General features: G+C 45.1%; 1 protein-coding gene across 1 annotated transcript in view; it reads left to right on the forward strand.

Annotated features, from left to right (window-relative positions):
• CRISPLD2 (cysteine rich secretory protein LCCL domain containing 2) overlaps positions 1 to 12,653 on the forward strand; it is a 30,115-nt gene extending 17,462 nt beyond the window's left edge. Inside the window, exons 10-14 of the mRNA XM_009904477.2 lie at positions 107 to 150; positions 1,246 to 1,318; positions 2,164 to 2,239; positions 9,030 to 9,163; positions 12,477 to 12,653. Of these exons, the coding sequence (XP_009902779.1) occupies positions 107 to 150; positions 1,246 to 1,318; positions 2,164 to 2,239; positions 9,030 to 9,163; positions 12,477 to 12,531 (382 nt within the window). The 3' untranslated portion in view covers positions 12,532 to 12,653. The remainder of the gene's footprint in view (positions 1 to 106; positions 151 to 1,245; positions 1,319 to 2,163; positions 2,240 to 9,029; positions 9,164 to 12,476) is intronic.
• The last annotated feature ends 605 nt before the right edge of the window (positions 12,654 to 13,258 follow it).

Below are 13,258 nucleotides of genomic sequence, written 5' to 3' on the forward strand. Positions count from 1 at the left end.
AACACCTGCCTATATATATAGATACTGGGATTAAGTTCTAGGATGCTTATTTTTAATCAATATGGTTTTGTTTTTGTTTTTGTTTTTTTTTTTGCTTGTTTTACAGAAAGAGTAAACCTTCAAATGCATTCATGGTTTCCAAAGTCACAAGTAAGTTCTGAAAGTTGAGAAGAAGCCATCGTTGCTAGAGTTTTATGGGGTACCTGAAAACCTCATTCTTTACACTGCTCTTTTTCATTTTGAGTGGTCATATCACACAGTTCAGTGCCACAACTAAACCCTAGACAGTGCTTTTTCCTTTTAAGTGGTCGTATCAAACGGTTTAGCACCACAACTAAACCCCAGACAGTGCTCTTTTTCCTTTTAAGTGGTCGTATCAAATGGTTCAGCACCACAACTAAACCCCAGACAGTGCTCTTTTTCCTTTTAAGTGGTCATATCATATGGTTCAGTGCCATGTCTAAACCCTGGAATGGTGATCTGTCAGCTGCTCTGGGCAGCACCACCACCCACCACCTCATTTTTCTGCAGGGATCTAAGAGGAAGGTTCAGAAAAGGGTGACAATAGGATCTCTCAGTGATGGATCACGGTCAGGTCCAAACATCAGCTGCAGTGTCACAACTTGCTGACAGTAAAGTGATGGAAGATGAGCCATCCTTGTCTGAAAGCTTCAGTCCAGTGTGAGCACTGCATAAAACCTGAAGGGAATAGTACCTAATATAATGGTGCAATAGTGCTATGAAACACATAATAGGTAAAAATCAATCTGTGAGAGGGAGTTGCTATATTTATGCTAAGCATATAAACAAATATAGTGGAACTCTATTTTTTAAACAGTTGCCACTTCCTTGGCGCCTTTGAATAATTCCTTCTCCTACATATAAACATCATTTTCATTAGATCTGCTTGAGTCACTTTCAGGCAAAACTGCATGGGTCAGGTCGTTTGTACTCCACATCTGGAGCTGGAGCAAAAACACACTGTCTTGGGGATCAGCTGCTTTTCTCTTTTGAAAGCTGTGGCATTTTTAAAGCCATGTTATGACCTTATAGTAACAGAATTTCTACTGGGGAGCTGGTCAGCCCCCTCCTGGGAGCTCACCACTGAAAGACTGAGCAGCAGTCCATGTGCTCTCAGCTGGACATGGGTCTCACCAGATGCCTTGTGTGACTCTGACTTGTGTTTTCTGCAGCTGCCTGAGATGCTAGGTCCAGTAATTTGCCTTTCCATATTTATTTTTGCAGCACAGACGCTGGATTGTTATACTACAGTAGCTGAGCTGTGCCAGTTCAAAAAGCCAGCAACCCATTGCCCAAGGTAACACAAGCCCACTTATGTTCTGCTTAAATTTGCTCTGCTCTGAGGATGAAAGACCCTGAGGTCCCCAGACCTGAGGAGTAGGGGGAATGGAGAGTGTTTTAGCAGATGAACTGGAGGACGGGGTTGGGAAAGTGTTTCCTGCTGTCACTGTGCTTTTCATAACATTGTGATAGAAAACTCATAGATCTAAGAAGAAGCTACAGAAAAAGGTGATAATGGACCATTTCCAGCAGCATCTCCTGGTGATGGACCATGGTCAGGGCCAAACATGAGCTTCAGTGTCACAACTAGCTGATAATAAAGTGATGGAAGATGAGCCATCCTTGCATGAAAGCCTCAGCCTAATGTGAGCACTGTATGAAAACTGAAGAGAATAGTTCCTAATGTAGCAGAGACAGAAGATTTTGGGCTGCTTCAGTAGCACCCAAGTCAGTTTTTATTGATGTGAGCTGCAACTGTGCAGTCTGTCTTTACTCTCCTGCACCTGCTGCTTTTTGGATGTGGTGTTCCTTTCCCCCTTAAAACATGGAAGAAGTTTGTTCTAGAAAGCTGCTTTGTGCAGGTGTGGGGCACTAACCTGTGCAAATAATTTCACGCCCAGCATTGTGCAGCAATATTGATACTCCCCTTTGGAAACGTCATGAAAGGCCAATTTACTGGTCTCAATCCCTCTATTTGCAACTCTGCAGTAACTACCAAATGTCATCTGAGGGGAACAAGTAATGAAATTCACTGTTGCCACCTGCAGACCAGATGCAGGCACTTGAAATCTCCCAAGAATGCAGCTTGCTTTCCTGTTGAGCCTTGCCATAGAGAATAAAGATGAATGCATTGTTTTCTAGGATTTATTGTCCAGCCCACTGCAAAGACGAGCCATCCTACTGGGCACCAGTGTTCGGCACAAACGTTTATGCAGATGTGAGTATGCTCCTCTCCCTGATCACCCTGTGTGTCATGATGCTTGCGTTGCAGAGCCAGGGTCATACCCTGTGGTTTAGGGAAAGTACTCCATGACCCCTGTGGGGATGAGTGAATAAGTAGCACCAACAGCTGTGAGGACGGCTAGGGATCAGTGGGCTTGGGGAGCCCATCCACTCTCCAGCATTGATTTATTCTTATGAGCTTGGATAGGTCACCTCCCTGCTCTGAGCCTCAGGGATATGGCTGGGAAAGGATGGGAGCACTTCCCTACCTTTGCAAAGTGTTTTGGGATCAAAGTTAAGGATCAGATGAGCATCATCAAAGGGCTTTTCTATATATACTATCACAGTATATACTTGGCAAAAATAGACCTTCTTCTCCCTCACCACTTTCTGGGGGGTTCTGGGCAGTTGGGACACAGCACCAAGCAGTGTGAAGCAAGCATGTGAGTTGGCTTTGTTAGGTTTGTTTTTTCTAAACACTGTTTGTGGAGAAGAGCAGAGTTTTGATGCTAAAACCAGGCAAAGAGTCACTTTTTGGAAACTTCTTCATATTAGGCCTCTAAAAATCGAAGTTTCAATGTTTTTCCATTTGTGGGTACCTCTTCTTTACCCTCTTTTTGCCCCTCTCCCCAACTCTTTTTTCCCCCTGTCTCTCCCCCCCGCTTTTTCTCTCTTGCTCTTTTGTGCCCCCCCCTCGCTCTTTTGTCCCCCCCCTCTTTTGTGTTCCTCTCTCTCTTTTGTCCCCCCCTTTCTCTTTTCCCCCCCCATTGTGCCCCCTTGTCGTCCCCCCTCGTCCCCCCCCTTGTCCCTCCTCTCTCTCTCTTGTCCCCCCTCTCTCTTTTTTCTTTTGTATATATTTTTTCCCCTTTTTTTCCTTTTTTTTTTTGCTTTTCTCCTTTTCCTTCTTCTCCCTCATTGGAGGCTGCATTTCAGACATGCCAGCTCCCTGGCTGGTGCCTAGCCTGTAAGAACATGCTTTTTCAAAGCCTGGGGGGAAGCAGCAGGCGGACTGCTAACCTCCAGCTTGGGGGCCACCATCGAGCCTTGCAGACTCCTGAGGAAAAGAAATGGTATGGCAATTTGGGGCAAGCAGTTTTGAAACCAATGATAAAGAACCCCCAAACAACACTGATATTGAAATTTTTGTAAATTATTTTTTTTTTCCTTGAGGCTGATTTTTTTGGAGGGTAGGGCTGCACAAACAGGGTAGCCTAGACCGGCTGACATGCAAGTTCAGCAAGCAGCTGCCAACCCAGCGCCGTACCTGCGCCCGGCCCCTCTGCACGCTCTGACCCGCAGGACATGGGAAATAGTTTTCTCTCTTTTACTGAGGACAAAACTACCTCAGATCACCCCTGTGATTACAAGAGCATTAGGTGAGGACCGCCATCCCAGCCTGGCATTGTTTCCCGATTTGTAGTGACGCAAAAGGATTAGAGGCCTTTAATGAATCCCAAGGTCCATTTCCTGCCGTACCCCCTGGGTATTGTTTCAGAAATAGGGGGGGTGGGGGGGAACACAAGGGCAGTGATTTGGGGGAAAAATAAAAGAGGGGGAAAAAAGCATGTGGCCACTTCCTAGAGGCTTTAGTTAACCTTTTTCTGGACTACTGCACTAATAGGGTGTAATGAAAGTTTTTAGGCTTTTATGAGAGTGTAAGACTAGGAGCAAAGAATTTAGGATGGCTGTGAAACATGCTGCAAAGGGAGAGGTATTGATGCTGAGAAATTATTGAATCATGGAATCATTTTGGTTGCAAGAGACCTGTAAGATCCCTGAATCTAACCATTAACCCAGCACTGCCAGGTCACCTCTAGACCATCTCCCTCAGCATCACATCTACACAACTCTGAAGCACTTCCAAGGATGGGAACTCCATCACTGCCCTAGGCAGTCTGATCCAGTACTTGACAGCCCTTTTGGTGAAGAAATTATTCTTCATGCCCAACCTGAATCTCCCCTGGTGTAACTTGAGGCCATTTCCTCTTGCCCTATCACTTGTTACTTGGGAGAAGATACCATCCTCCACCAGGCTCCAATCTCCTCTCAGGGGTTTTAGAGATCCAGGAGGTCTCCCCTCAGGCTCCTTTCTCCAGACTAAACAAGCCCAGTTCTCTCAGCTCTCTGTTCTCCAGACCCTTCACCAGCTTTGCTGCCTTTCTCTGGACATGCACCAGCAGTTTGGTGTCCTTCTGGGAGTGAAAGCCTCACCAGCACTGAGTAGAGAGTGGTGATCCCTGCCCTGGTCCTGCCGGTCACGCGATTTCTCAGCCTGGAAAGCTGACAAGAGAAACGTGCCTGCTGTGCAAGGAGAATTTGGGCACAGGCTTTTCCACGGGAGCCTGGCTGTGTAGGACGCTCTCCAGGAGGGGATGCTGTGAATTAACCTGAGCCCTTGGTTTGAGAAATAATTAATCTGAACGAGATGAGTGCTAGAGAGAGACAAGCTCCTGGAGAGCATTTTGGCTTCATGTCTAGAGTGGCACCTTCATGGCCTGGGGGGGCACTTGTGCTCCAACTCTATCTTCTTAACTAAGTTCTCTAAAAGAAAAGGAAGCATTTTGCCCCATTTCCACTCTGCACTCTTTGCAAAGTGCTCTCTGGTCTTTTAACACCTTCTCCAAGACATTGATTTACTCAGTGCTCAGGCAGTAAGGAGCTGGAAAAAAAAAGCTTGGCTAGTCTGTGTAATGACCTGATTCACTGTGCTATTGGCCCAGAATACTACTCACATTTGCATGATCCCAGGAAGACATGTGAAAGTTTGTTTTGGCATGAAAAGCAAAGCTGTGACATGAAGAATTGCCAGTTGTAGGGGGATAATTCCAACTTTTTCTTGAGAGGCTGTAAGAGCCACTGCCTTGGTTTGTGTTCAGGGGGGTTTACCTACTTTAAATATACTTTGATTGCACTTCCCTCCCCCCCCACCCCCAGCAGTATTATTTCATTGCCTTGGATTGTGCATTTATAAGATTATCTGCTGGGTATTTCTGGTGGGTTAAAGTACAAAGAGATCTTGGCAGCCCTTGTTTTCATAAGCAACACAGCAAATTGTCCTGGTGAAATTAGTAAAACTATGGAACTGGGACATAAAGGAGCCTTAAAATTTAGTGTAAAACAACAACAACAACAACAAAAAGGCAAGACAAAATGCTATGGAAAGTGTTGATGCTCAAATCTTAGACCTCTCCACTGAATGGTATTAATTTTCAGTGAGAACAGACTTGCTGCTGTCCCAGAGGGTTTGCAGATTGAAGAAGCACGTGTAAAACAGATCCAGCATCCTCCCAGTGCCCAAATTAGTAGGGAGAAGCTGCTGGCTGGGGAACAGAAAATTTGTGGCCTCTTTTCCCTGGTGACATGCCCTAGCATAGTTCTTTATATGGGGGGGGTGAGGACAAAAAAACCCTCTATGAACACATGGTTGTGCCTTGGAAAGAAAACCCAGCTCTTGCTACTAAACAGGACCAGTTGTTGCTGATGCTTTAGTCAAGCATTGGAATAAGATGGCCAGGGAGGTGGTAGAGTCACCATCCCTGTAGGTGTCAAAAAAAATATGTGTTGACAAGACACTTTAGAATGTGATTTACTGGCCATGGTGGTGCTGAGCTGATGTTTGGACTGAAATGATGCTATGAGTCTATGCTGGACCTGTGGGAACACCCAGGGTCATTATCAAGTCTGAGAAAGTGACAGAAGACACTGCTGTTTGAGGACACTGTCATTTGTCGCTCTGCCTAGCTCCTTGTGTGACACAAGACTGCAAGGGAAACCCATCCCCATCCTTCCTCAGGAGCCCCATCAGGACAGGAGAAAAAATTGCCCTCTGCACTTGAGCTAAGGCTTTTTTTAATCCACAGATGTGTGGCAACTGGTTGGAGGAGGAGAGATCAGCTCCATAACGAGGCAGGCTTTTATCACCAGAGCAAACCAAGTTGGGTGGCACAGCTCTCTGGAGATACAAACTTAATGATTAATCCAGTCACATTAATGAGGAAATTACAGGTGATTAAGCTCACAGGCAAATGCTAATAGCCCACTGTAAAAAGTTTAGTCATTTTATGGTGTATGCCTCAGAGTTCACCTGGTCAGGAAATGCTCTCGGAGCCCCCCAAGGGGCTGCATCATGGAAAACTGTTGCATTGTCACTGTTGTAGTTACTCCTGCATTGAGAAGAAGGCCTTGCTCTTGCAATGTGTCATCTTCCAAAAGCTCTGCAATCAGTTCCTCAAAGCTAATCCCTGTCTGGGATAGAAGAGGGCAGTAACTCAACAGCGTGATAAGATGAGGTCTGGGGTAAGGCAATAAAAAGCCTGTTGGACAAAGCTTTGAGTAAGCAGCAGAACAGCAAGTCCTGGAAAAGAAACAGGAATGCCTTGAAAAGAACATTGTTTAGGATGTCTCCCAGTGGAGAGTGCTGCAAATTGATTGAGGACAGTTAAATTTTATGAGCCAGTTTTAGATTTACAGATTTCCCACTGCATACTGGGGTGAATTCACAGCATATCTTCCAAACACAGCCTTCCCTTGCTCCCTTAACCATATATAGAAGCAAAATACCAAATTGGCACTCAAAACTCGGAGAGCTGCCAAGAGATAGGCCATCCAAAGTGATAAATATATAGGGGACAAGGCAAACCTACCATATATGGCTGCAGGAACGAAACAGCACAATCTGTATTGTACAGGCACAGCAGGAACATTTGCCCTTGGCACTGGCTTTGTGGTCCTTTGATTGATTTTTTTAGAGATCAGGGAGTTTATGGAATTGGGATTTTCACCTGCTGCAGTTCCCTCTGCAAAGCTGGTTTTTGCTTGTTGTTATTCCAGCTTGTTCTATGTAAATCTTCTAGAGAGTTGATGGCCAAGTTTATACTATTCCTAAGCCATCTCTGCTTTTGCTCTTTTATTTTTCTTCTTCATATTTTTTTTTCTGGATGCTTTGGGAGCTTAGTGGCACCAAGTGCCTCATCCAGCCTCTTCTTAAACACCTCCAGTGATGGAGACTCCACCACCTCCCTGGGCAGCACATCCCAATAGCCAATCACTCTTTCTGTGAAGAATTTCTTCCTGACATCCAGCCTAAACCTCCCTTGGTGCAGCTTGAGACTGTGTCCTCTTGTTCTGGTGCTGGTTGCCTGGCAGAAGAGACCAACCCCCACCTGGCTACAACCTCTCTTCAGTTAGCTGAAGAGAGCAATAAGATCTCCCCCGAGCCTCCTCTTCTCCAGGCTAAGCAACCCCAGCTCCCTCAGCCTCTCCTCACAGGGCTTGTGCTCCAAATCCCTCCCCAGCTTTGTTGCCCTTCTCTGGACATGTTCCAACAAGTCAACATCTTTCCTAAACTGAGGGGCCCAGAACTGGACACAGTACTCAAGATGTGGCCTAACCAGAAGGTCTTTTCCCATCTGGTCCGTTCTGTTCCATTCCATTCTTATTCTATTCCAATTTATTCTAATTCCATCCCATTCCATTCCATTCTTAGTCATAATTTATTAGTGTTTTGTGTTCCTCCAGCTATTTTTATTATATTCTATTCTTATTCTATTATTATTATTATTATTATTCCAATTCCATTCCATTCCATCCCATTCCATTCCATTCCATTCCATGTCATCATTTGTTAGTGTTTTGTGTTCCTCCAGCTCTTCTGACTCTGCACATCTTGGAGAGCAGGGTAATGGTGCCATGTGCAAAGTCTTTATTCCTTTCAGAAGTGTTAATCCCCCTCCATACTTGATGTTGTTCTGTGGGACAATGCCTGTCCAAAATGTTCCCCACTCGATGGGCGCAGCCTGTCTGTTTTTCCTAGAAAGAAGGGTAATTGGTGGTCAATCCCCTTAGCTCAGGCAAAGCATCTGCTTTTCAACCAACAAGGTGAGTCAACTTTGCTGAGGTGGCTGGTCACTAGCAAAGAGTTTCACCACAGTGGTTTCTTTGGTGCAGACCCAAGAAGCACTGGCTGAAAAGTTGTCCTTGATTCAGCTTTGGCTTTGGATAATCTCCCAGGCACAGCTCCACCACAGACGGGTGTGGTGGAAAGGCTGCTTGTCCTCTGTGGTGGTGGATCTTCTGACAGCTGGGCCTTATGATGAACCTACAAGATGTGCTGCATGACATCTTTTATCCCTGGGGTGTCCATAAGAGGGATAGAATTAGAGGATTATTTCATAACTTTCTCTCTCTCTCTCTCTCTCTCTCTCTCTCTTTTTCTTTAATTATTATTTTTATTCCCTGGTTTTCCTTGGTGCTTATGGAAATTGTAAATCTCCAGGTATTGTAGTATGTGGACCCTTGTACTTTTTGTATCTTATTTTTCTTTTGAGTTTATTTTTGGCCACTTTTGCTGATTTCAGTGAACAACTGCAATTGTCTGAAGAAGAGAAGTCTCTGGGAGGACCTTTTTGTGGCCTTTCAGTATTAAAGTGGGCTATGAAAGATTGGGGGGGGCACAGTTTAGCAGGGCCTGTTGGGAAATCACAAGGAGTGATGGTTTTAAACTAAAAGAGGGAGATTTAGACTACATAGAAGGAAGAAGATTTTTACACTGAGGGTGGTAAGACACTGGTCCAGATTACTCAGAGAGGTAGTAGATGTCCCATCCTTGGAATCAGGTCAGGTCAGGTGGTTTGGGGCTCTGAGCAACCTGCTTGAAGATGTCCCTGCTGACTGCAGGGGGGTGTTGGACTTTTGAGTCGGACCTTCCAACTCTAAGCATTCTGTAGTTCTATGAAAATAAATACAGGCAGTTTGTTAAGTAAAAGTAATGAAATATCTTTCTTCAGAGCTCCAGTATCTGCAAAGCTGCAGTGCACGCAGGAGTCATCCCAGACGAAAGCGGAGGTTTTGTGGACGTGATGCCTGTAGAAAAGAAGAAAAGTTATGTCGGATCCTTGAAGAATGGAGTCCAGTCTGAGAGGTGGGATTTGTTCTTTTCTTTGTTCTTTCTTCTTCTGGGCTGTGTGCTCAGCTGCATGTCAAAGTCAGCGGGTAGCAGCTCGACAGGCTGGTGGATTGGAAATAGGTGACTTTAACAGTGTCACTGTGAATTGGGAGACACAAACAAATGGAGCGTGCTGGCCTGCTCTTACCTTCCTCAAGTGAGGAGCTGCTTTCAGATTGGTGTGAAAGGTAGGAAGTATCACAGTACATTAGATGTTGGAAGGGACATCAAGAGATCATCGGGTCTGACACCCTTGCCAAAGCAGGATCATTTAGGGTAGCCCACCCAGGAATGCATGCGGGTGGGTTTTGAAAGTCTCCAGAGAAGGAGACTCCACAACCTCCCTGGGCAACCCATTCCAGTGCTTTGTCACCCTCACTGTAAAGAAGTTTCTCCTCATGTTGAGGTGAAATCTTCTATGTTCAAGCTTAAACCTGTTGTTCTTTGATTTATTACTGTGAACCACTGAAAAGAGCTTGGCCCCATCCACTTGACACCCACCCCTCAGATAGTTATACACACTGATGAGATCTCCTCTCAGTCTTCTCAAGACTAAACAAAGCCAGGGATCTCAGTCTCTCTTCGTAGGGAAGATGCTCAAGTCCCCTAATCATCCTAAGCCTTGTTAAGCCTTGTTTTCTTTTAGAACCAGAGGAGAGCGACAAGACTGGTGAGGGAAAGTCATATGAGGAAGGGCTGAGGGAGCTGGGATTGTTCAGCCTGGAGAAGAGGAGACTTAGAGGGGATCTTGTCACTTTCTACAACTACCTAAAAGGAAGTTGTAGTCAGGTGGGGGGGTGTGAGGCTCTGCTCCTAGGCAAATGGTGACAGGACAAGAGGGCACGGTATGAAGCTGCACCAGGGGAGGTTTAGGTTAGATATTAGGAAGCACTTTCTCACAGCAAGGCTGATTAGGCACTGGAATGTGCTGCCCAGGGAGGTGGTGGAGTTGCCATCACTGGAGGTCTTTAAGAAAAGATTGGATGTGGCACTTGGTGGCATGGTTTAGCTGGTGTGGTGGTGTTAGGTAATAGGCCAGACTTGATGATCTCAGCGGTCTTTTCCAACCCCAATAATTCTGTGAATACATTTGTGTGTGTGTATTTCACACAGTAATCGGGAAGCACAAATATTTCTGCAGCTTTCAGCCTGGAGCATGCTTTGAGCCTTATAACTGGGACCTCCCTTCAGTCCTGAGCTGTGGGATGCATTCATTCTTTGTTCACTGATTTCCTCTATTCTTTTGGAAGTAAGCATGAGTGAATGAACCTCCTGAGAGGTGATCAAACAGTTGTTGTTAAGGATTTGCCACTCTTGTAATTTATTGATTTAGGTAAATGTTTTGGGGGACCAACCTTGCTGGGTTCAGTGAACAATTGCAAATCAGTGCTTCCAAAATCCTGCACTTCCAGCTGATTGTAATGATCAAACCTCAGCTCATTCAGTCCTTTCTAATTTGAAGCTTCAATTTCAGTTTGTGCTGTGATCCTGTGATGTGTTTTTCTCAGATGTTAGGTTGATGGCACTGATTTCTCAGAGCTGTCTTTCTAAACATAGAAGTTCAAGCTCTTAGGGTTTTTTTTGGTCACTACTAACAGGGCTCTGTCTGCTATGTTTAGTTCTTCTTTTGTAAGAACTAAAAAGAAGAAATCCCAACAAGTTTGCTGTTCATGTTCTAATAATCAATAGCCCAGCCAGAAAATAAAACCAGACCAGGACAAGGAAGTTATAGGCATTAAATGTGGATTTCCTTAGTATAAATCACACAGGGTCAGCATTTCAGAGCTCTGTGATTTGCAGTTCAGTAGATTGGATTTGTAAGACACATCTTCTCTTTTTTTTGCTGTCTCTCTTGCTTTCACTTACCTTTTATACTATCAAACATGTTACTTGGATGGCAAACTCTACCCTAGCTAAGAATAGACTCTACTGCTAGCAGTGTCATGCAATATGAGCACCTGGTGCTGATCTAGGAGGTGAGGGAAACCAAAGACGTTCTCACAGCAGGGATGAGCATGAAGATTTGGGAAGTGTTATTTACACTCAGCAGTAAGGGAGCACTTTCGTGTAGTAAGATCCCCCAGGCAGTGAAATAGCTTTTCAAAGATCAAGGTGAAAACCTTGCTCTCTAGGACACTGGAAATTGCCTTTTATAAAGATATATTCCCAGACAGGTGTGGGAAAAGGCTTCCTTTAAGATTTAGTGGGTCTTTACCCTTGCTGGGATGTTTATTTTACAGGAATAGGAAATTTTGCCTCTTCCCTAAGGTTTTATATCCCAGTAATGCTGAAGAAATAAGGTCTGAGAACCTAAACAATTCCTTGCTCCCATCCAAACAGCCACCCTCAGAAGCTCAAGGCTGCTGGGGATACCTCTGCAGATTGAAAATTAGTATCCATATTTCTTGTCATTTAACATGAGCTAATCTGGCTGTTCTCCTTGCCAGCACCAGGACATGGGCCAGATAGGCTTTGGTAACCTGCCAGCCTATTTGACAACTGGTTTTGAGGAAAACATATTCCTCTTTATGCCTGAATCTTTGCATGAGGGAGAGCACAGTGGTCCTTGGAGAAAAGCTAGAACTGTGAAAGAGGTTGTTCCTTCCCAGATTCTTCTGTTGGTGTATAGCACTTGAGATTTGGATTGAAAATGTAAAACAAAGGTGACCTGATGGATTTGTGCCTCTTCTTTTAATCCTTTCTCTTTCTCCTGCACCTGATAGGGCCACATAGAATTATAGAATTAATAAGGTTGGGAAAGACTTCAGAGATCATCGAGTCCAACCTGTCACCACAGACCTCATGACTAGACCATGGCACCAAGTGCCACGTCCAATCCCCTCTTGAACACCTCAAGGGATGGGGACTCTACCGCCTCCCTGGGCAGCCCATTCCAATGGCTAATCTCTGTGAAGAACTTCTTCCTAACATTCAGCCTAAACCTCCCCTGGTGCAGCTTGAGACTGTGTTCTCTTGTTCTGGTGCTGGGTGCCTGGGAGAAGAGACCAAGCCCCACCTGGTAGCCCCTCCCTTCAGGTAGTTGTAGACAGCAATAAGATCTCCCCTGAGCCTCCTCTTCTCCAGGCTAAACAACCTCAGCTCCCTCAGCCTCTCCCCATAGGGCTTGTGCTCAAGACCTCTCACATCAGCACAGAGCCACCTCAGCAGGAGTTCACCTAAAGAAATTGAGAGTTGTCTGTGGGTCTGTCACATCATGGTATGCATTTGGTTCGTGACATGCTTCTTTAATTTTGGGGCTTTTTTGTGTCTTTTATTTCTTTGTCTCCAGCTTGAAGAACCCTTCAGATGGAAAAGCTTTCCGAATTTTTGCTGTGAAGCAGTAAATCCCCAAGGAAGGTGCAGGTTCCTTTGGGAGAGCGCTCTGTTGATCTCCAGAGGCAGGAAGGCTCCTCTTGACAACATCAGCTCTGACCGTACCCTCCTTGCCAATCTCTTTCAGGGAGTTAAAAAAGAATAAGGAAAGACAAGAAGACAACCCCCCCACCCCCACCCCAAAACCCAACCCACCCCAACAGAAAAAAAAAAAAAACAAAAAAGAAAAAAAAAAAGATAAAAAAAAAAGAAAACCAGACAAAAAGAGACCAGGTTCTGACTCAGCTGTTTGCATCTCACGGCACCCGTTCAGCATTGTATCTTCTCGTGTCATGTTTTTGTTTCTCTAGGGGCATTCAGCAAGGACAAACTGTTCTAACTTCCAATATACAAGAGGTGTGCCACACAGAATGGTGGTGCCTCACTGTACAGGAGATGTAGGGATCTCAGCCTGGCCCTGGATGGCTTTCTTAGGGTGTCAAGGATCTACTGCAATGGGCATGAGGATGTGCAGGCTCAGATGTGAGCGACTGTCCAGGCGCTGGACACTTTGAAATGAGAAACTGTTTCAAAAGTTGCATCTTTCGGGGAGAGGCTGAGCTTTGACAGAGTGTTTTTGTGCATGTTTGATGTTTTCTGTGAAAAAGAGGAGAAAATGTGGTCTTTTCCCGTCGAGGTGGTATGCATCAGCACTGCTGTGCAAGGCTGCTGGGGCGTCAGGCTAAGCTATGTTGTACA

This window comes from Dryobates pubescens, chromosome 19 (genome assembly GCF_014839835.1).
Source record: "Dryobates pubescens isolate bDryPub1 chromosome 19, bDryPub1.pri, whole genome shotgun sequence".
In the NCBI taxonomy this organism is placed as follows: Eukaryota; Metazoa; Chordata; class Aves; order Piciformes; family Picidae; genus Dryobates; species Dryobates pubescens.